The sequence below is a fragment of the Aythya ferina genome (assembly GCF_964211825.1).
Source record: "Aythya ferina genome assembly, chromosome: 17".
Classification (NCBI taxonomy): domain Eukaryota; kingdom Metazoa; phylum Chordata; class Aves; order Anseriformes; family Anatidae; genus Aythya; species Aythya ferina.
Genome location: NC_140316.1, coordinates 13605250 through 13628472, shown reverse-complemented (window position 1 = coordinate 13628472; position 23223 = coordinate 13605250). Strand labels below are relative to the sequence as shown.

Here is a 23223-nt window from a genome sequence, read left to right as displayed (position 1 = left end):
TCTTTCTTAGTTTGAAATCACTTTTGGTAAAGAGAAGAGAAGGGACAATAAAAACAACAGTGGGGAGAAAGTGGAGGTGCTGGAGCCCTTTGCTAATACTTTATGTACTGTTTAGAGTACTTGAAAGTACTGAAATGTTAATTTAAAAAAAAAAATCATTTTTATAATTTTTTTGTTACGTAAATGTGTGTTGTAAGAATACCTTCATCTCTGCAATGCGTGGTCCAGGCAGGAGCAGGACACAAACACATCCTGCCATTCTTTTCTCTCCACACCTTCCACATAGCCCCCCCACTTAATAAATAAAAATTTTTAAAAAAAGGTGGAGGGGTAAGAAAGCAGGGCTAAAACAAGGGTTCAACTCTTAGTTCCAGGTGGCAGAGTCCCCATTTTGGGGAAACCCGCCCTTCGCAGAACTACAGCCTCCAGCGTGCACTGCGCATCAGGCGCGCAAAGCGAGGGGAGACTACATCTCCCAGTAGGCAAAGCGCTCGAGGCTGGGCAGCTGCGGCGGCGAGCTGCCGCCGTTGCATGCCGGGAGTTGTAGTCCTCCGGCCCCGCGCTGGGGCGGCTCCCCATGCCCTTTGCCCGTCGCTCCCGCCAAGCCCCGCCCTTCCTGCTGCGGCTCAAGATGGCGGCTGAGGTGGATTTCGGCGACCGCGAGCTGTTCGAGCAGCTCGACGGAGAGGATGGGCCGCCGCCGCCTCGCCTCGGCCCGGAGGAGGAGGAAGAGGAGGAGGAGGAGGGACCTGGCGGGGCTCTGGCCGAGCTGCGAGAGCGGCTGCAGGGCTGTGAGGAGACGGTGCGGCGGCTCCGGGCGGAGAATATCCTGACGGGAACGGCTGGGCCTGCTCCGGGCCGGGGCCCTGCGCCTCCCGAAGGGCGCCGAGGAGGGAGTTCGCACCCGAGTTTTCTGTGGAGTTTCCTCGGATTTTGCTCGGATTTTTACCCTCAGGATACTCAGCTGTACACCAGCGGCACCTCCCTTGGCAGAGGAGGTAGTTGAGTTCTGGGATAGCTGTTAAAGCACTTAGTGCTGGACTCCTCCTTCCTGCTTGTATAGAGAAAACAAATAGTTGCACGTTCACCTTGAAGATCCATTATTAACCTAGCTAGAAATAGTATAAACCGTCAAATTGTGACTGGTTCCTTAAAGGGTTGTTGGGATAGGTCGCATAGCTGTTGGGACAGCAGGTACAATCTGAGGTGTTTTCTTCATACTCATTTTATTAGTTATTCTTAGTTGTTCGTGTAGTTATTTATTTGTTCTCTATTTATGAGTGTATTTTACTGTATTTTTTATGAGTGTATTTTTTGACTCTTGTCATGAGTATAGGGATTTTAAAAACGGACCGGTGATCTGACAATTCAGGCATAGTGTCGGTAATGAATTTTTTGGATTGACACAGCTAGACCATTTTTTTCTTAATTTTCCAAAATTTACTCTATCCTAGCTGAAACCAGTACATCAAATATTTTCTTACATATGCACTTTATGGTGTGTTTTTTTTTCAGCAACAGGTGGATTTGTAAATAATCCTCTGTGCAGTGAGATGAAAGATTTGTTGTTCTGTGGGATTTTTGTTAGGTGTTTTGTTCAACTCTGCAATTAATTAAGGTGTGGTTGTGTCTTGTGAAGAAAGTAATGTTCCTTAACAAGAAATTAACATCAGGAACTTAAAAGGAAGCTGAACATTCTGACTCGTCCCAGGTACGTTAATGCCGGCTTACAGTGCTTTGTATGATTTGTGTATGTTTGCAGTAGTGGTACTCTGTGACTGGTAATAGCTGCAGCGTGTTTTGCAAAATCTAGAAACCTCCTGCCTGCATCCCCCACTCTGCTGACACTGGGCTTCTAAATTGCTGTTGTCATCCTTGAAAAAGTCCTTCAGACTCGAGTATCAAAAACTTAGTCTGTAGCGCTGTAACTTTTTCTGTGCATGCCGTTATGATCTGTCTGTTTATGTAACTGATGTGGCCTTTAGGGAAACAGTTCTTTGTGAAGTTCAGCAGTAAGAACAAGCATATTAAAATAGTAAAATAAGAGTATTATTTTGCTGTTTACAAAGCAGTGCCTGGTCATTAAACGTCTCTCTTGTTTTCTTCCAACCTCACAACATGCATGATTTGCGTGGAGTAGGAGAAGGATTTTTGTTTAAGAGAACAGAAACTTATTAAAATAATAGAACTTGCATTGGCCAAACGTTCCTCTGCTTATAGAATACAGACTATTTGTTACAACAAATAGGATAGAGAGCTTTTACAGGAAAGCTAATGCAGTAACCGTTATTTTTTATCTGTTCTGTTCTAGTGGAATTTCAGTGGACAGCTCTAAACTCGATGGACCTCTGTTGCAGATTTTATTTATGAACAATGTCATTTCTAAGTAAGTACTTTTACCTTTCAAGAAAAAGTCCTGACAGGAAGCCGCGTTTGGTTTTTGTTTGGGTATATTAGTGTTTGTCGAAAGAATGTGTAACACAAACCTGGTACGCTTGCAGGGAAGAAAAGTTAAGAGTTAACGATATGACAAGCGGTCTGCTGTTTTTACTAGCAATGTGTATAGCATGAAATGAAGTGTGACTTCCAGGAGCTTGAAGTGAGTCTGAATAACAATTTGAGTTTCATGAGTGTTGTTGGTAAATACAGCAAATTAACCTTTCCTGCCTATATGTACATTTTTTTATTATTTTTTTCCCGCTAAAATAATGGTGTGCTTCCTAGTAGGTTATCACATTTGTGTTGGTGGCAGTTAGGAGTACTGCTCCTTTTCTAAATTCTCAAGAAGTCGTAAATGGCAGGTTCTTGGAAAAAGATACCTGGTATATGTTTCCGCCTTGCTTATTTCTTCACCTTCTTATAATTCTTCGTTCTGTTGCAGGCAGTATCATCAAGAAATTGAAGATTTTGTTTTTAACTTGGTTCAGAAGTATGAAGAGCAACAAAGAGGTGAACAAGAAAAAACGCACTTCAATGTTAAACCACAGGTACTGTGAAGCTCAAATTATGACTAGGCATTCCTTCTCTCACATCTTTATAGTGGTAGCAGTGTAAAAGTTCAAAATTTCAATATTAAGTAGCTGAATTCTAGATGTTTTTTCCTACGTAAATGCAAATCAGGGAACCATCAAATACATGCAGTAGATCTTCTTCAAAAAAATCCTTTCTATAAAAAATAAAACTTCCTTAAAGTTGTCTGCATTGAAATTTGTTTATAAGCTTGGTGGTAAGTTGGTTCAAATAACTGAGAAAAGTTCTTTAGGTACAAGCTAAATGTGTACACGTCTGATAATGTTTGGCCCAGCTTTGTCTTTTTCTTTTTTTTTTTTTTTTTAATCTCAGAAACTAAGAGAAAGATACAAAGAAATGATCCGTATGGTATTTTGGACTGTGGAAAGCATTGTCATTTACATAAATATTTCTATTCTACTATTTAACTAATGTGTCATGGAAAAAATAGTAGCTGTACTGCATGTTCTGTACCTCTTATATACTTGATTAATTTAGGAGATCTTCTCACTTATTTCTAATTAATTGTTTTCATTTTTTTTATGTCAGCCCTCCAGTGTTCTTTTGGAAGAGGACTGTAAACCAGCAAGCTCTAATTCTGTTAAAAAAATTAAGGAAGCTTTTAGTGTAAGTTTTTGACTATATACTCTTCAATGGTAGGTCTTCATTCTACGTACTTAATATACATTGCCATTAAATAAGATCTCATCATTAAATTCCATTTATCAATGTAATAATGGTTAAGTTCACCATGTTTTGGCCATATCAATGGAAAAAAAATGCTGATTTGTACAGGTGTGGGTGTGTATTATTTGTAAATTCTTACAGAGCGGGTGAAAAAGCTGGAAGAATTTCAAGTGGTGTAAATTTTTAGAAATGCTACCAATAATCTGACCTAAATACTGACATCATTCTGACAATTTTCTGAATTTTTTTCTACAGGTTGTAGGAAGTGTTCTGTATTTTACCAATTTTTGTCTCGATAAACTGGGACAGCCTTTATTAAATGAGAATCCACAGCTGACAGAAGGATGGGAAATACCTAAGTATCCTGTTTCCTAAAACAAGGGGTTTTTCTGTTTATCAAATCCAAAGAATGCCAGTTGGTAAATTGAATTCAATTTCGCTTCAGTACATCGTACATTGCTATCAAAACCATATCAGTTACAGATGAAAAACTTTAATGAAGAATTAGTGGATTTTTTTCCTCAAAGTATATATGGATTTTGATAAGATTGGCTCGCTGATTTTCAGAAGACTTATGTTTGGGAAGGGTGAATGCTATATCCCTGTAAATACATCATGTGAAATTAGAACTTTCCTGGGCCAGTCTGCAGTCAGGTTTGGAATGAAAGCTCATTCCAGATATGAATAAGCATTTTCCCTCTAGAGGAGAAGAAAAGGGCTCAGCCAACTTGAATATTCTATAAGGTGATTTTTTGCCAATCTTGGGAACTGGAGGAAAGTCTTTTAATTATGTAATGCTCTTAACTTGCATCCATTTTATAGTTGGTTCTCTGCTGTGTACAAGAGCTATTATTTAAAAGATGTGATTGAGGGAAATACTGGAGATTTTTTTTTATATTGCAGTCAAATGACAAAATTTAATTGATAAGAATGAGGAAATAGCTTGTTCAAGTAATCTCATCTCCCCAGTTTCCTAATATTGCTTCCTCTCCCAAAAGTGTCTGGAGAGGAGACAGTTTCACAGTTCATTTCTGTAATCAAGAATTGGAATAAAGGTCGCTTCGTAGTGTTAAAATATTATTTGTATCTGAAGAAAAATTGGAAATTTATAAGCCAGCTAACCTGGGTTTTCTTGTGCCTGCCTTTGACTGTGTATGCACTGTGCTGTAATTTTACATTTGGAAAGCTGCCTCTGTTGTAAAGCATTGGGACAATCCTACTCCAAATGGTACTTGTACCATCTGTCAACCTCCAAATCGAGGAAATAGGAGAAATTCCTGTTAGGTACCTAAAATGCAAAGTTAAGTCTGGCTAAACTTTCATATCTGCCAGCTTTGCTTTGGTATTACTCTAAATGTACTTACTGCACCTTTCTTGACAGCTCCTGCAGACATTGAGCCTAAATAGTGAGTTACATGGTGTATCAGATACCATGGTTCTAAATAATGGAAGTATTAATGTCAATTTGACTAGTACCTGGCATCTGCTTTTTTTTTTTTTTTTTTCCCAAACAACTGTTAGATTCTGGAAACTGACGTGCCTCTGAACTTTACTGAACCTCCTAAGTCTTTTCCATGCCGGCTCACTTGGGAGCCTCTTCTCTCCTCATAGTTTTCTAGACAAATAGGCAGAGCAGCTGATAAATTGCAGTCAAAATGCAAACACAAGTAGCATATGACATGACCTGTCTACGCTCAGTTGAGAAGTTATATTTTTGAAATTCTACCGAAGTATATTATTAATAAGATTGATATAAAGTATATCAAAATCATTAGTGTGATACTTTTGCCTATCAACAAGAGGATTCTAGTTTTAGCAAGTGCTGAAAAGGAACAGAATAGGTTGTCGGATAGAAATTGGTTAGTAGAAGATGATATGAGCCCACCTTAAAAGTGGATATAATTTTGTAGTTTATACTTCTAAATTATTGACTTTAAGCACCCATCTGTAATTTAATCCAGAAGAGTCAGTATTCTATTCAAAGCAGCAGTAGGTTACCATTGATATTTTAAATGAGATTGAAATTTTGCTTCATCCAGTAGCAGTTCCTTATTGAAATCTAAAGATATCATCAAGTTTTCAGCCAGATTCTCTCCCTAGATGGACAAGAAATACAAGTAAAACCAAAAAGGTTTGTATTACTCTTAAATATAAAGTTTTGAGCTGAAAAGTTCAGATGTATACTGTTTGTTCCCATATATGCTAAACCATTGAACATACTTGAGCCATGAGTTTAAGTAAACCAGTGCTGAGCTTTGCAGTCAGTGGGTATCTGTGGTTTACTGCATTTTATTTAGGAAGGGCCTATAATGGACGTGTAAAAACTTTCCAAAGTTGTTTATGGTCTATTCTTCTGTTGCTTGTCTTTTTAGTGATTGCTTTGTCATCCCTGCACTGGTGTACTATCATTGTTCCTACTATGTTGCAGAACAATCTCCTGTCTGACTAGTTTATAGACTAGTAAGACAGAGGGATCCTAAGAGTTGATTGCATAGCTTTTATGGGAGGGTAAGAAGTGAAGTTAATTGACTTTCCACTTGAAAGCTTGTGTAGTCTTTGTAGGATCTGAAGTCATTGATTTCAGTTGCAACAAGAGCCATGCAAGCTTTTATCAGGAATTTCAAAGATGAAGGGAAACGTTGACTTCAACTATGTTTTGTTTAGAAATACTACCAGCTGAAGGGAAGGCAGATTGAAGGGTTGTTCTCATGGTATGGAATAGTGATAAAATACTTGAATTGTTGCAGAATGTTTGTGTTCAAATACTAGGTAAAGATGAAGCAGAAGGCATGCTTCACAGGGAGGGCAGGTGTCACTTTGGATGCTCATTCTTGTGTCACCCTTTCATCTCTGCTTCTGGTTCCCATCCTAGTTTGATAAAACGAATGTTCAGTAAAAAGCCTTTCTCTAAAATCTTGTTAAGAGATTGGGATATTCCCTCCTATAATGTTGAGAATATTTCCCATGGTATGAATTTACAAGGAAAATTAATCTTGAAGGCAGTTGAAATTCCATTTCAGGTTTTCAGTACGCAGTTTCACAATATATATATATAACTTGTTCAAACTGTGGACAAGGATGTTCCAAAGTAGTAGTCATGCTCTTCTATTTGTTTCTGCAATGCTGATTCTCTGTTTTGTAAAAACCGTCAGATCTTTGATGATACCAGAATGAAAAGAGAAATGCGGGTATTGCTGTACTACAATAGTATTAAGTTGAGTGATTCCTTATCTGTATTCTAGACTTAAAATTCTTGTTTTAACATCCTCTCTTTCCTTCTTCTGGACATATCATCAGCTTTAGAACGTATGTTTTGGTTTGCTTAAATAGTGCCAATAAATGCAATGTTTACATACTTAATCAGAAGCAGAAATCCATCAGTGAATTTTATCTGTAATAGGATGAAAGGAGAAGCTTTTTCACCATTAGGAGAGTAAACTACTGGGTCATGTAGTCCAGGAAGGTTATGCATTCTCCCTTCTTGAAGATTTTCAAGACCTGATTGGATAAAGCCTTTGACAGCCTGGTCTGATCTCGTAGCTGACCCAGCTTTGAGTGGGAACCTGGGTTGTAGGCCTCCTGAGGTCCAACCTGAATTATTCTATTACTATTTTATTCCCTCTTAAAGGAATAGATCTGTATTAAATGGAATATAAAAACTTTATTTCTGCTTGGAAGTACTGCTTTTCTGCTGTAATTTCAGTTTTTTCTTCTCCACACACTGTCATGCATTATTTATTGATTACAACGCTGTATTTGTGTTTTCTCAATTCTTGAGTTCTACTTAGGACCGTGAAACAAAATCCTGTTGCTCTCTTTTAAGATTGATATTAAGTAGTCCATTTAAGAAAAGCAGATGACAGCATATGAAATCAACAAGCAGTACTTAAGTTTTTTTTTCTTTCAAAGTCTAAGACTAAAAATCCAATAAGGTTTAAAAGAATTAAGTGCATTTAACATTGAATAATGATCTGGGGGTTTACTAATTTCTTCTGCATTTTTTAAGCAGGCCAAAACCGCATTGTTTCAATTGTGGCTCTGAAGAGCATCAAATGAAAGACTGTCCAAAGGTAAACTCTACATCAGTATTTAAAAGACTGCCTCTCTCCAAGAAATGTTTCGTATAACTGCACCATTCAAAAAATTAGATGCATTGGTCATGGTGTACAAATAATTATTCGTCTCTTTTGAATAAATTATACTGTTCATACATCTAAGTTCTAACTCGCTAAATCAGAATGTAAGTTATTTTTCATAACATAATGATCTGAATGTCTCCTTTTATCTAGGGACATTTTTCAGTCTTTCCTCCTCTTTGCCATTAGATTAAATGCAAATATTCCTTTTTTTTTTGTTTGATATGTAGTTTTCATTACAGTTGTTGATATAACTCAGCCATGTGGGGGGAAAAAAAAAAGCTTGTTGAGGGCAAGGAGTACCATTTTTATGCTGGGTGAAGGCAAGCATAAACTGTAAATTGTTCAAACCTAAACTTCCAAATTATATTATCTTTAAGCCACGAAATGCAGCTCGTATAAGTGAGAAGAGAAAGGAGTATATGGAAGCTTGTGGTGAAGCAAGCAATCAGAATTTTCAGCAGCGTTATCATGCAGAAGAAGTAGAAGAGAGGTTTGGAAAATTTAAACCAGGAGTCATTAGGTATCTCTTTTCATTTCATTAGCTGTTGCAATGCTTTTCTGGAATGACTTTTTCTTCCTTTGGAATGCCAAATGTTATTCTCGAGTCCTATTTAACTGTGGGTGTATTATGTTTGAATTTTTTCACCCAATAAAATTTTGTTTAACAAATTGCACGTTTTTCAAACCATAACTCTTATTGCTAATTTAATAACCCTGACTCTCTATTCAAAATATTAAAAGCAAACAAACAAAAAACATAATTTGGCCATAGCAGTCTCTACAGAAAACATTAATACATTTAGTATTGCATTAAGTTTCACCCTTCCTGTCCTGATAGCTACAGTTAAGGCAGTGAACCATGGGTAATAATAAGTCAGGAGCTAAGTTCTCAGAGTAGCATTGCTTCTCGTACAGTATTTAACCATATGAGAAATGGATGTGTTACACATTATGTTTGACATCAGAGTTGGTTTTTTTTTTTGACCTAAAGTTTTTATTTCTGGGGTTGACTGACAAAATAGTTTCAGCTAAATCATTTCAACTTGATAATTCAAAATTCAACAGGATATCAATTTCCTTTTGTCAAAACTCAGTTATGGACTTTTTTTTTTTTTTAAACTCAGTGGGGAACTTCAAGATGCTCTTGGTGTCACAGCTAAGAGTCTTCCTCCATTTATATATCGCATGCGTCAGCTGGGTTATCCACCAGGTTGGCTCAAAGAGGCTGAAATGGAGTACTCAGGACTTGCACTTTATGATGGTAAAGGTAAGGAATGTGCTTTGGGAATGCATTTTTCAATATGGGGGTTATATGCTTGCTGCGTTCCTTTCAGAAGACAAAGTACAAGTACCTAGTTTGTAAACCACCATCATCCTTATGGAAGAGTGAAAAAGTTTAAATCACGTTTTCTTTTCTACAGTCATATAAGAAATACTCCCCTTTCATCCGTCTGTGCTGTGGCAGTGAAATAGCTCCTTCTGTAATGATTGAATAGATTAAGAAACTTTGTCAGTGTGTTTTCACTCTAATCAACCTTTGATACAAGTCTAAGAAGCCTACCAGCAGGCAAAGAACATCTTTTTGAAAATCCAATTTACTGAGTAATTTACCAGGTTTTTAGTAATGACCGACATTATGCCAGATCCCAGAGAACAGTCCTGATGCCAATTTCTGAGGCTAGTAATGTTAGATAAAGGTTAGTAATATTATGAATACCGAGTCAGGTTTTAGGGGTAGCTTCTTGCACGTATCTGATAGGTTTGGTCTCTGTTACTGCCTTTGTGGATTTCAAAGCCTTCATGTATTATTGTAATTACTTGTATTCAAAAAAAAAACAAAAACAACATGGGTTCTTAATCCTGTAGATTTCCTCAGTGACATTAATTAGCATCAATAATAATTGCACTTTGTTACAGATGATGATGGAACAGAAGATGAAGGATCTCGTCAACCAAGACGTGTCACTTATGATGTCTCTAAGTTGATAAACTATCCAGGCTTTAATATCTCCACTCCAAGTGGGATTCCAGATGTAAGTGACTCTCCCCTCTTTCTGAACAGCGTGCTGAGTAACAGTCATTGCAGTTAGCAACTTAAGTTTAATGTTATGTTAAGTTTAATGTTATGCATTCTGCATCTGATGATTTTCTTTCAACAGCCTTTTAAGTGCTTGATTTGGGGGGCGGGAGCTGCTGAGGTAATTGATATGGCATCTATCTGATATGTCTGACCATGCTTCTGGGGTATTTATTTCCTTTATGAGGCTAACAGGAGCCTAGGGAGATATTTGGGTTTCTCATAAAGGCAAAACTTAAAGTGTGAGTGCCTCTTCATTCCCCCTGTCTACATTTTCAGAATATTCTTGGAATATGAAAGTTATTGTGGGTGTTCCCACAATTTTGACTAAAGAAAGCTGCATAAGACCAGTGCGCAATCTCTGGCCAAAAGTTTGTATTTAAGTTCTATTTACCCCTGTTAAATGAGGTTTATGACAAGAAAATAGATTTGTCTGGGCTTGTTAATGTCTTAGCATTTCTGTTAATTTTTTCCTGTCATGTTTTTAGCCAATCATATGCATCATTCAGCCTTATTTCTCTTTTTTATTGTTGTAGGAATGGCAGATATTTGGTTCCATACCCATGCAGCCATCTCAACAGAAGGAGGTTTTTGCTAACTACCTTACTAATTTTCATGCGGTAAATATATTTTAATATTATCAATTAAAAAAAAAAAAAGTTTTCTTGTATTTAGCGAAGCCAATGATTCTCTTTGTATCTTCATTTAGACTTTCTTATTGAAACTACCAGGTGTGAAATCCTGATGCTTTTGTTAGTTTTACAGTAATGCTGTAATGATTTTTTTTTCACTGCAGTGAACCAGTCAGATAGTCGGTATCTTGGCTTATCTGTTCTAACAAAAAAAGAGCTTCATGTTTAGAGTAAATTCTGTTTTTTCAGTGTTCATAGGCAGATCACAGTTGTGCAGTATTTTTTAAATGGTTATGAAAAAAAGAAGCTGTAAACTTTTACAGCCTAAAAGTGGTCTTGGTTCCAGACTTCCCTAATAAGGGAAGAACTTACTTGCTGTAGGCATGATATACAGTAATTTCAATATAGTGACTTGAGAAAACACAATCTTTTCCTTTGCCATGTAAACCTAAGCAAAATTTCAGTTCTGTTCAGTTGCATTAAATTTCTTAAACTTCAGTGTCTAGTTTACAAACTCAGTCAAATAATTGTATAACTACTAAATTGCTTTAAACCTATTCTTATAGCTGGACATATTACATTGCATAATCTAATTCTAATTTCTTCTGTTTTTCTGGATAATTTCTTTTCAGCCAAGTCCAAAATCTAGCAATAAAAGGCCTGCATCGAAATCAAGTTCTCATCATTCAAAACGACCAAAAGAAGACAACCTGGAAGAAACAGTAGCTGACATGGACATAGATTCCGGTATAGTTATTCTGCTTTTTTTTTTTTCCTTCCCTAGTTTCAATTTTTATTTTCAAAGTAACTTCTCTGAATTAAAATGTTAGCGTTGATAGTTTCAGTGGATGTTGAAACCTTCAAAAAGTTTATTCTATCTCAGCTGAAAAACAGGTAAGGGATTATATTAGTGTGCTAGTTATTCAGAGTATCGGCACACTTGAATCTCGTCTTGTCAGGTTTCAGATTCTAATAGCTGTTCTTTAATCTGTTTCCAGATGTCGAAGCATCTCAAAGATCTCAAGCTCATAACAGTTTTGAGTTCCAACCTCCACTGCCACCTGGACCTCCACTGATTTCAACTCCTCCTCCTTTACCACAAGGCACGCCTCCACCTACTCCACAAAGTCTTACACCAACTCAGCCTCCAACACCCACCCACCCTCCTCTTCCTAAGACAACTCCACCATTGAATCCTTCCAGTGATGTTGTTCCTCAACCAAAAATAGTGGATTCAACCATGGATGAAGATACTTTAACCTTGGAAGAGCTAGAGGAACAGCAGAGGTTAATTTGGGCAGCACTGGAGCAGGCAGAAAGCACAAACAGTGACTCTGATATCCCTGTTGATACACCTTTAACTGGAAATTCTGTTACATCATCGCCGTCTAGGAACGAAATAGATCTTGTTGCAGAAGTAAGATCATCTGAAAAGATGGTTACGGTGGAAACAAAGCTTTCTAGTGTCAGCGAACAGGTATCAGAAAATGAACATTCTTTAACTGGTCCTAATGCAGAAGATAATTTACTTAATTTAAAGGAAAATCCTGAAAATTCAGACTCTGAAGGCATGCTGGATAACACCATGCCTGCTCCCAACTGTGAAGTTAACAATGGAGAAAATGCAGGTGGTAATAAAGTGGTGACAAGCACTGAATCATCCACAAAAAACTCAAGTCCTGTTCCTGATATGAGCAAGTTTGCTGTAGGTATAACACCATTTGAATTTGAAAATATGGCAGAATCAACAGGTGTGTATCTTCGAATAAGAAGTGTGTTAAAGAACTCCCCAAGAAACCAGCAAAAGAAAAAGACTTGAGTTTAACTGGTCTTCCTTTGTTTCATTATGTCCAAATTCCTGCACCCTTTACTCCTCCAGTTTTACAAACTCAGATAACCTTCCTCATCCTTTTGTAGGAAGGAGAATATCTTGACAAATACAGTTCTGCCCTGTTCTTCCTTGAATCTGAAGTGTTAATACAGGACTTCCACCTTGACCAGGACCAATGCGACCAGAAAATACACAAGAATTTTCCCAAATTGCATCCTTCCACTAAGAAATAACAGGACTATAGATTTGTTAAGAACAGTTTTCTTGCCAATACATGAAACTCTAAGAAGAGGAATTTGTTGTTTTGCTGTTCATTACTTCGGCTAAGAATTATATTGTCCTTGAGTTTCAGGTGGATTGGTGATTTTTTTTTTTTATATCTGTTCTTTGTATAATAATCTATACTTTATAGATTTTGCTAATTATCCTGTAGATAAGTTTAATATATTCAGAATGTTTTTAAGAAGTGCTAATGTTAAGATTTCCCACATCAAAATCTTGGAAATTGGATGAAAATGATCAGGGATTACCAGCATTATCTTCACCATTTCAAGTATTTTTATAAGTTTTTATTTATGTGGGTCGGTTTTAATTACCACTGTATCTTTTGTAACATCCTTCTTCATGTAAACTTGCTGTACATATGTGTTCATTTTTATGTACAGAGGTTTAATAAATGAGCTTTTATAAAGATCTTTTTTTAATTGGATTCCTAAACCATTAAACTGCTGCTTTTGGTAATGAGCCACTCAAGACAATTAGGAAAAAGAAGCTGATTAAAATGAGGGTGGATAGAGTTGATTATTTTAGGAAAGGTCACAACTATTGGGTTCAAGTTTTTATATACAAGAAGCTGTTAAAATGATTGTAGCTACTTAAAACAGAACTTGCCCATACCGCTCAGTTCTCATTATCTGAAGAACTTCTGAAAGGACAAAGCTTAGAAGTGTTATAATTCTGCTTATTAATTGTTCTAATGCTTTTTTTTCCCTTCTCTCAACTGTCTTCAGAGCGACTTACAGGTGGAATGGCTGTACATATACATTGCCAGCAGAGGGAGCACTGGTTTGGTTTAACAGTATTCATTGAAGCTGGTAAAGCATTTATTTGCCCTTATATAAATGCAGGGAAAAAGTATTTCTAGCCATGTAAGATGCACAGTAAAACAATCTTTTCAAGAATCTAAGAAAACACTTGTGATGGAGTGACATTCCAGCATGTGTTTGATAAGATAACTTCAGAGACTGAACCTATTCTCCAAAAACCTCAGCTTTACTGATTGCAGGTATTTTCCAAAGGTCCTTAAAATGTGTCAAATTACTACACTCTCTATTTCAATGCCTGGGAAAAGCCCAGCCTTTTGCAGATAAAGTGCTTATTTTTTTTTTTCCTTTTGTTGCTCTAAACTTTACAGGAAAGGAAACCTGAAGTGTATTTATATGTGAACAACTTGTCTTCTGAGAGGCTGAAAAAGTTATGTTTGCAGCGTATACCAGTTCAGTTTATCTCATTGCATTTGGAAAGTAGAGGTCCAGGTAAAATATTTATCATACAAACTAAAACGATAGGCTTTTTTAGTTTTTCTACGAAAAATTAAGAGTACTGCTTTCTGAGCCAGAAATTGAAAATTTGAAATTGAAATGCTTCCAGCTTCTGTGCACTTCACAAAGAAAGCTCTGATGGGAATCACATACAGATTTTGTGCTTTCTCCGTGCTTCCTCCTCCCATGAATTTAAAAGCCAGTAATCGCAGTTGACACAAGCTGTTATATGCTGTGTGCTGCATCACTCACATGTGGGTAATAATGTGATGCAGGGCATGAGGTAATGATTTCAAGTGTACACACCTTTTGGGTGTGTTGAGGTGCTCATATTTTAAACATGCAGTTCTCACCCCACACCTTAGAAGATCTTTTTTTAATAGCCCTTTTGAAATGCTCCTTTAGTAAGGCATGCAGACTTTACAGGGATAGTTACATGTTTGTGCCTTGCTTGCAGACACAAGACGAAAATCATCTTCATATTATATGCATAGAACTCTAGTTCTATACTTAATTCTTCCTGTTCACAATAAATTCGTAATAAATTGCCCTTCTACATACCTATTTTGATCAATTAAGTCCTCTGTGTTTCTACAAATTCTTACTTGCACCTAAACTAGCTGTTAACTTTATTGCTTCCAAGTTTTATATTGAAGGAATTGGAGTAAGGATAAAGCAAAGTCATTTTGGTAACCCAGCTTTTAAAGTAACATCAAATTCTAGCTTAAATATGTTTAATGCTTTATTTTACAAGGTTTTGAACTTTGCTCTGGGCACCCTTGTAGTTTCTGGAAAATACTTCATTTTCGGAAGGTGTCTTCTGGTATCTAAAGCAAATGTTATCTTGAGAGGCTTGGGACAGGGATGGACTCCATTTGGTGTCGTGTATTCATACCCATTGGAATATTTTTGCAAAGTGACTGGCCTGACTGGTTGTTCAAGTCAGCGAATACTGTTCTCGACCTGTAGTCTGATACAAAGGGAAGTATACAGACAGCATATTTGAATTAAAATTCCTACGGTTAGTACTGTGTCCATTTAATAATCTTAGTCTTCTGTTGCTTTTTGTTTGTTTGTTTTGATAAAAATTGTTTGTTTTGTTTTGTTTGAAAGACTTTAGCCTTTTACAAATGGTGAGCTCTGTGCTATAAAACACACAGTTCAGGATGGGGAGTTACCCCTGCTGTTTCTCTCATGATTAGGAAAGAGTGCATCTTGATCTTAAAAGTATTTATCTATACTTTCACTGTTCTTACCAAGTACTATACATTGTTGCTGCACTAAAGATGTTTCTGATTACTGAATTTCTTTAATCTTTCAGGTACAGCTACTCAAATTGGTTTTGTATATTGCAAATGCACTCAGATCACACTGCAGTCTGAGAAAAGCTGAATAGCAACGTATTTCTGGTACTTTTAAGTCGTGTTCCCATGGTGATAGGTGTGGCATAATAACCTAGATTAGAGCTTACTAAAATGAATAATAAAATTTGTAATGGGGTGGGTATAGTGTGAGCAGGCATCACTCAGATTTTCCCACGAATTCCTGTTGGCATGATATTCATGTTCATTTATAGCATTGGGATCAGCGAAAGTATTTAGAAATGCTATTGCACATCTGAAAAATAAATCTAATCTGTACAAAATATTGAGGACATCAATCAGGTGATTAATTATGTGTTAAAGAGGTTTGCATTTCTAACTCATTTTTTATAACCTAATTCACAGTGCTTAAAATGTCGTGAAAAGAGCAATAGCTGAGATTCTAGAAGATACCTGAAAGATATGGTAGCTAGAAGAAGAATTAATTTACTGCAAACTCAATGAGGCAGGATAGCTGAAAAACAACTAAGGGAAGCAAAAAGCTCAAGTATGACTCAAGTGTCTCAAAAGCAGTTGTAATTCCTATGGAACTCTGGAGTACCTTCATTTTGTACCACAGTTGTAATGCCCCTGGTAAGTAAATACCATTGAAGCTTGATGTTGTTCCTAAGAACATGTTGCAGAGCTGATAGTTGTGTTTATATTTAAGGTGGTGGGAGGGGACGAATCAGGAATTAGTCCTTGAAGAAGCTTACAGGCAGGATGAATATAATAACATGGTAATTAATGTATAAGTGACAATTGGACACTTCCTAAACATTAGTTAATTACAAGCAGCAGAGATTTAACATAAGATTTTTTTGCAACTCAATACTTAGCTGTTATGTCTGAACAAAAACTGATTTACCCTTTGTTTATAAGCTTGACACTCTCAATAGGAACAAAAGACCTGCTTTGCTTCTCTGCAGGTGAGAAATCAAGCTCGGTTTTTTTTTTTTTTTTACATAGGTGGTGGAATGATTTGGATGATCTATCTTCTTTAACAGAATACGGTTTCTCAGTTATCTGTAAAATGAAACGCTCATAATCAGTGACCGTTACTGTTGTTCAATTAAGTACCTTGTTTAAACAAGCATGCCAAAGAGATTCATTAAATACTGTTCTCTATTGTTTTACCCACATTTGTTAGAACAAATAATGTAAAGTTGGATGTAAATTTGTCTTGTGTAAAACACCAACGAAGAACATAGACTTGCAGGGCTTTTTTGTGACTGTTGAGCTAGGGAAGAACGCTAAGTATGTTGGAAACGGAATCTTTTTTTGTAGCCTTCCAACCCACTAAGCTGTGAAAATAATTACCTAGTCTGCAATAATTTTTTAAAACTCGCTTCTCGAGGACAAAAACATGTGATATACATGAGTCAAAGTGCTAGAACAAAGGCATTACTAAGTTTCATACGTGATACTTAAGACTAAAAAGGGCTGTTTTTCTTCTAGGCTAACCTATTAGTCAAAGGCTGTCAATTTAAATGACATAAATTCAAAGCAAAAAAATATAGAGCAAGCACAAGGCTTTAGGACACTAAATCTTGGGATCTTATATAAGCTGTAAATAGATGAGGAAAAAGCACCACTGAGGTTAAAAGGCAGGGCAGGGGTAGCAGGAGGGAATCCTCTTGTGTTTTTGCAAAAACAAACCACTACAGGAAAAAAAATAATACTGCAAATTTCTGTACTGGGATTTGTGAAGCAGCACTTCAGTAAGAAAAAAGTAGCTAGTTTGTGGGTTTTTTTGAAGCAGGTGTGGCCAACTATAGATACTGCTTGTAGAAATTCTGTATAAAAACTGCTAAATGTACATATTGAAGAGATCGTTCAGAGGAAGAAAAAAAATCCTTGTGTGGATATGTCTCATTGGATATAAAAATGGAACTCTTAAGTCAGGATATCCCTAAATGCAGTTCCAAAAGAATAATGTTTTAGCCATTCAGAAAGTTTTTGTACTTAGGGATCCTTCACAAAGCTGAAAAACCACCTTCAACTGATGTTCCCACATTACTGAGGGGAATAATTTTAATTCTAAGTAGACCCTGTAGTTGTGGCCAGGATACTGGTAGTTATGTCAGCAACCTAAATTTCCCTGGAGCGTCCAGCCATTCCTGTTTTCATAGCTACGTGTTAACTGATCTGCCTGAAATCACGCAGCTCGGAAGAGAGCCACTAGTACTTGAATCAAAGACGTTCTGGCTTTTGATCATATGCAGTCCTTTGTAGTACCATGAATTTTAGAACTGGCATCTTCTTTTATAACGATTGCTATAAATTGTATGTGAATGTACGAGATGCATTCTTCGTTATCACACTCTGCATATATCCAAGTGTACACTGGTACATAAAAATGAAGTCAACCATTTTTAATTGGGATGAATTCATTAAACTTAAGTTAGAATTGCTCCAAAGCTACCTGTTCTTGGTTTGAAGGTTGATACTGCTTCACTGATGGATAACTAACTCCCTTGTTTCTCTCAAGATGACTTCAATCTTGAAGCTATGGTTCTGTTCACTAAAAATGACATTAACAAGCAAAGATATGTTTGCTTTATATTGATATATGCAACATCATTCTCAATTCTTGCTTTACAAACAGGACATTTTTAGTTTTAATTTTGCAAAGAAATAAAGACAGCTGCTTATGCATTTGAACCATATTTTGTCTATAATTTCACCATTGTTTTTGCTTACTGCTTACACTTAGTGAAGTTGCCAAAGACCAACACAAACTTAAAAGTTTTAGCTCGCTATCTTCAATAGTAAGATGACTTCTACTTGATGTGTTTTATATTAAATACAACAGTCTAGTATTGCTTAATAAAACGTCTGATGTTGTGCATTGAACTGAATACTCTTGAAATCTACCTTCATGTTAATAAATTCTCCAAGACAAAAATCAAATTAATGAAGAAAAACACTTTACAGAAAAGTGTTCTGTAAAGAAAATGTTTTGTAAAGAGTCTAACTCTCAGGTTTTTAACCTAATTAATTCAATGCTGTTAAGGATTATTTCCTTAGCTAGGGACTACTGTGTCAGTTTTTTAGTTTTAAGCAATAATTTGCTGGCTCTGTACTTCTAAATACAATCTATAATTAAATTCTGAACTTTTTTCAACAACATTTTATCACATTTTTCAGGGAGGAAGAAGGGTGGCTGGCTGTACATGGATTTGAGTATCTGTTTCAACATCTACTGGCCATGGTAAGAGCTTCTTCTTTACACTTAGGAAGTGAAATTCTCACAAACATTGCTAAATGCTGATCTAGTTGAAACCCATTATTTGGGGGACTGCGTCACACCATTTTGTGCTTCACCATGCTGGATTAATGCCAAAGAATGAAGCCAAAATGAATCACATATTGCAATTGGTCTCCAGCAATGGGACTGCTTCCTCATCACCCTTTTTGTTTGAATGGTATCATGCATAAACTAAATGATCTATGGGACTGCAAACAGGTTTGCTATGTGATGAATTCAGCAATTACGGGCCAACTCTGGCTGGACTCTGTTGCCTGTTTATAAAAGAGGCAGAAAAGTGAAGCAGAGCTGTTTGATTTAGCCTTGAAAATTGATATTAAATAGTTGATGATGGTGTGGAGCTACTGCCACAGCCCTTTAAACTTTACAAAGGGGAAGGATGCCAGGTTCCAGGGTCTTCCTTCACGAGCACAATGAAAATTCAAATAGAGGATGAGAAGGAATCACAAATTCCTGGGCGTCAGGACAAAAGGAAAATGGAGAGAAGAAGCCGCCACTAAAGTTAGTCGTCCATTAAGAGCTCTGCGCTTCATGCCGCCCTGTCTCTTTTCCCCACCCTTTCCCCCCCCCCACCTTCCATTCACGCTTGTCTGCTGCAGCGGCGAATTCCCTAAGGGGTCAGCGCTGCCTGCTCCCCGTTACAGGGACAGGAATGGGGACAGGGACAGGAATAGGACCAAGGCCAAGTCCGGGTGCGCGACCCCGCGGGGCGCTTTTGGGGAAGGGCGAGGCAGGACCGGGCCGAGCTGAGCCTCCCCTGCCTGCCGACCGCGGGCTGCCCCGGGGTGGGGGCGAACAAAGCAGGGGGAGACAAAGGGAAAGCGAGGGGCGAGGAGAGGAGGCGAGAGAGAAGGGGGGAGCCGGAGCCGGGCAAGGGGAGGTGGGGGGGTGGGGGGGAGCGGCTCCCGCTGCTGCAGTCCCCGCCTCGCGGTGCCGCGGGCCCGGCGGGGCGCAGACGTTGTCCGCCCGCCCCGCTCCGCCCCTGCCAGCCGGGGAGGCGCCGCTGCGGAGGGGCAGGAGGAGGAGGAGGAGGAGGAGGAGGAGGAGGAGGAGGAGGAGGAGGCGGCCGGGAAGCCGAGCGGAGGCGGTGGCGGCGGCGGCGCGGAGCCGAAGGCGGCGGCTGTGAGGGCGCCGTTGGGGCCCGCGCGCGGAGGGCGGTGGCGGCGCCTGAGGGAAGGGAGCCGCCGGGAGCCCCCCGCTGAGGAGAAAGAGGCGGTGAGGAGGGGCCGGGCTCGGCGAGGGGGGACCGGGCGCTGAGGGGAGGCGCTGAAAGGGGTCGGGGAGCGGCCGTGGGCACCGGGCAGCCGCCTCGGGGCCCCGCCACACGCGTGGCTGCGAGTCCCGGCCGGCCTGAGGGGGCCTCGGGTGACAGGGGCCGGGGGCTGGGGCATTGCTGGGGCTTTGCCCGCTTCGTCCCGGCTCGTCCCCGCCGCGCTGCGCCTCACAAACTTGGCGCCGGGCACCGGCCCTGAAGCGGGGGCAGGGACACGGAGCCGCGCCGATTGAGGGCTGAGGCTGGGCGATGTCGTCCCGGTGCTGCTGCCTGATCACCCCCCCTCCTCCGTCCTCACCCACCGGCACGGCACCGATGGAAGAGCCGGCCCCGTGTAAAGCCACCTGGGCTCGCTGCCCAGGCCCGGTTTTTTTGGGGGAAAGCCGTGCAGGTGAGGTGCCCGCCGTGCCCGGTGCTGCGGCATGAGGCTGTGCTGCAGGCCGCCTGCTTTCCGCTGTGTCACTGGGGCTGCTGCCTAGGGCCCGTTACTGCCCTCCTCCTCCTCAAGGTAATCCTCGTTTCCCCCCGCTAACGAGACTCCTGCCTCAGGATCAAGACAGGGTTTTTGCTTTCCTCTTAGCATCTTTGTCCGTGCGCTTAAAAACCACCCAACAACCTGTTGTTGTTTTCTCCTGGAGGAGAAAAGCTCCTTCGAGATAGCGTGGGGAAGAATAGGCAGCGACTGGGTATGTCGAGATTAAAAATATGACTGAAAAATGACGGCTTTCCTCCCTGCACGCAGCTCCCCGTGCGCGGAATGGAGGCAGTGTCTCACGGGGAGCGGTGCGAGTTCACGAGCTGCTCTGAGGTCACTGAGCAGGACAACTTAAAAACGTACCATGGGTGTATTAATATGTAGGGGAAAAAAAAGAAAGAGGAAATGCTTTTATGCCTCATACTTTGCAAAGAGTTTTTTTTAAAGAGCGGAAGCATGTCTGTAAGTCTGAAACTAGCAGTGACAGAGTGATTTTCTTAGGCATGTGCACCTGCTACCACGTGTAACAAGATAGCAAATTAAATACTGGAGGAAAAGTAAATAACTCTTTTTTGTTTCTCCCTTAACAACAAAGTATCATAGCGTAAGGAATGTGTGACCATTCAGGGACTGACATTCTTCATACTGAATACACACAAAATGACTAGAAAACAGGCAGAGGTTTATTAGTTCTCAGTTTGAAATTTATGGTATTCCAGGGCTCTCTTTCCTCCTAGTCTTAATATGCGCCAGAAAATTTCCCGTGTGTACCAAAGTGCACTAAAGCTTTGAGCCTTGGAAGGGGAAGGACAGGGTTGCGTTGGCTGAAGCTTCTGCTTGGAAATGTGACATCATCTGTCTGTATCTGTAGGGATCAAGAAGAATGTTTCATTTGGCAAAAAAAAATAAAAAAATGTGTGGTTTCTTTTTCAAGAGAAGTTTTTGGCTTTCTAGTGTGGGGGAGAAAAACATCTGTCTTGAATCATCACAAAGGTGTATTATAAGAAATAATCTCTTTCTTCACATGACAATACAGTAGGAAGGAGCAGTGCTCCACGTGAGCTGGTCACTGTGACTTTTTTTGAGCTCCTGTAGATTTCCTGTCTGATCTATAGGCTGTATCTGTTTATCATCTTCTGAATGTGAATACCCAGGACAGCCTTTATTTACTTAGCTTGGCTAGATTGGATAATTCCCTTAGTATTCCTCTCTTTATCCCTTTAGCCCCGTTGAAGTTTTTTTGGGGAGAGTGACTGAGAATATTCCAAAATAGATCTTCCTTCAAAAGAAATAGTGATCTGTCTTGCCAGCACAATTTTTCAAAACTGCTTTTCTTTCTCTCTCTAAAACAGTCGGGTCAAATGTTAACTCTGTATGTTAAATGCAAGTTTTCTAGTGTTTCAACATGGTGACCATGAATGAATGCAGCTCTTGTTTAATCTTTTGGCATTCCTTTGGGACTACTGGCTCTGCTGGCATGTATAAAAAGTAACGCACTGGAATCCGTATTGGACTGGCATGTTTAGAAATGCCTCAGATGGATGGTGTTTTGTTATTTAATGAAAGGCAATTATATACTGCATTAGCTGTAATCTCAGCTGCCCAGAGCTAGATGCCAATTTCTGCTGGAGCACCCATTTCGTTCTTCTTGACCAGCAGAACTGAAGCCAGCTCTATGAGCAGCACCGTGTCCCTGATGATTTTGAACATCCACGATCTTGTCCATGTGTCTGTCCTGTATACGCACAATGTTACACTCGCGTCACTTAGAATGGTACAACTGACCCTTAGAAACACCCACAATGTGATATCCAGCTCCTGGCCTCAGAAATACTGGAAAGGATTTAGAAGATGCATCTCAGAACAGATGGTACAAGTCTCTACCTTAGCACCTGCCTAGCAGGTGTCCTGCTCAACTGCTTGTACAAACTTTGACAGAAAACTCTTCAGTGAATGCTACCTACCACACCTTCCTCTAATTTGAGAAACATCTTCACTCTACTGTTTCTAGGAGAAACACCATTAAAAGCTGATCACTTTTCCTGATCTTTATAACCTCCCTTATTATAAGAGGAAATTGCAAGGTGAAGGGAGAAACTCAGTATTTGATGGAATTGGCTTATCTGACTCAGTCTCCTTCTCTGCTTGGCAGCAGCATCCGTTGAATCAGAGGAATATTTATCTAAGTTCTGTATTTGTACTTCTACTTTATTATATGCCAGCCGTATAACAGTCATGGTGCTAATTTAAAAGGCTAAGAACATGGAGAGCTAAAAAGGGATTGCTGACTTGATGTTTTCAAGGCGTGTGAAGCAGTTACACTTTCACCCAAGTCTATCAAAATTAAATTCTTACTATAAAAAGCAGCACTTTGTTTCAGCCGCTTTAGATGCAATTGTGTGATTTAGAAGCCCTTTGTCTTAGTTCATGTGTGTTTGGTTTTGAGGCTGACAGGAGATAATATTTTCCTTTTCAAACTTTCGTGTAAATGTTAGATCCCGAATACATTAAGCTTTATGCTCTAATATCCAGAGAATGAATTGTTACTGGGGACTGAATGCACTTACTCAGGCAGTTTGAAGTGTGTTATCATTGGGAGAAACTGGTGCTGACAGTTGAACAAATTATTTTTCTTGTTATCAAAATGGAGGGTTTTGGCAAAGGCAGTTAGAAACTTCCTTGGAAAAACGTAGAAAAGGTAGTAAGCGTTGATAGTAGACCTCTCAGAAGAGGTAGTAATAATTTACTTTCTTGGATGAAAGCTTTCTCTGCTTTTCAATCCTTGACTCATTCTGTAGAGAATGATGTGTGCTTAGAAGGATCATGTGCTTTCTGATCTTTTAATAGACTATAGCAGTGACATTTTTATAATGCGTGTGTACAGAGGCAATGAGGAAGTGTTAGATTTTGCATCACATTTTCTGTGA

General features: G+C 39.1%; 1 protein-coding gene and 1 long non-coding RNA gene across 4 annotated transcripts; both read left to right on the top strand.

The window, feature by feature from the left end:
* The first annotated feature begins 265 nt into the window (after positions 1–265).
* On the top strand, positions 266–13068 carry ZCCHC8 (zinc finger CCHC-type containing 8). 3 transcript variants are annotated; one of them, XM_084538793.1, is made up of 14 exons: positions 266–826; positions 1671–1711; positions 2312–2386; positions 2882–2987; positions 3559–3636; positions 3952–4055; positions 5762–5827; positions 7703–7766; positions 8213–8355; positions 8960–9102; positions 9753–9868; positions 10449–10532; positions 11177–11291; positions 11543–13068. In XM_084538793.1, the coding sequence occupies exons 1-14, from the start codon at positions 578–580 to the stop codon at positions 12361–12363; spliced, it is 2205 nt and encodes a 734-aa protein (XP_084394919.1). In that variant the 5' UTR covers positions 266–577; the 3' UTR covers positions 12364–13068. The 3 variants fall into 3 exon arrangements, with proteins under 3 accessions (XP_084394919.1, XP_084394920.1, XP_084394921.1); XM_084538794.1 differs by having other exon boundaries at positions 269–826; positions 7706–7766; XM_084538795.1 differs by lacking the exon at positions 266–826 and adding an exon at positions 835–998 and having other exon boundaries at positions 1516–1711.
* A 197-nt stretch (positions 13069–13265) lies between these two features.
* Positions 13266–16186, top strand: LOC311420499. Its single transcript, XR_014684343.1, has 3 exons — positions 13266–13660; positions 13790–15871; positions 16160–16186. It is a non-coding gene; the product is annotated as an uncharacterized lncRNA (long non-coding RNA).
* The last annotated feature ends 7037 nt before the right edge of the window (positions 16187–23223 follow it).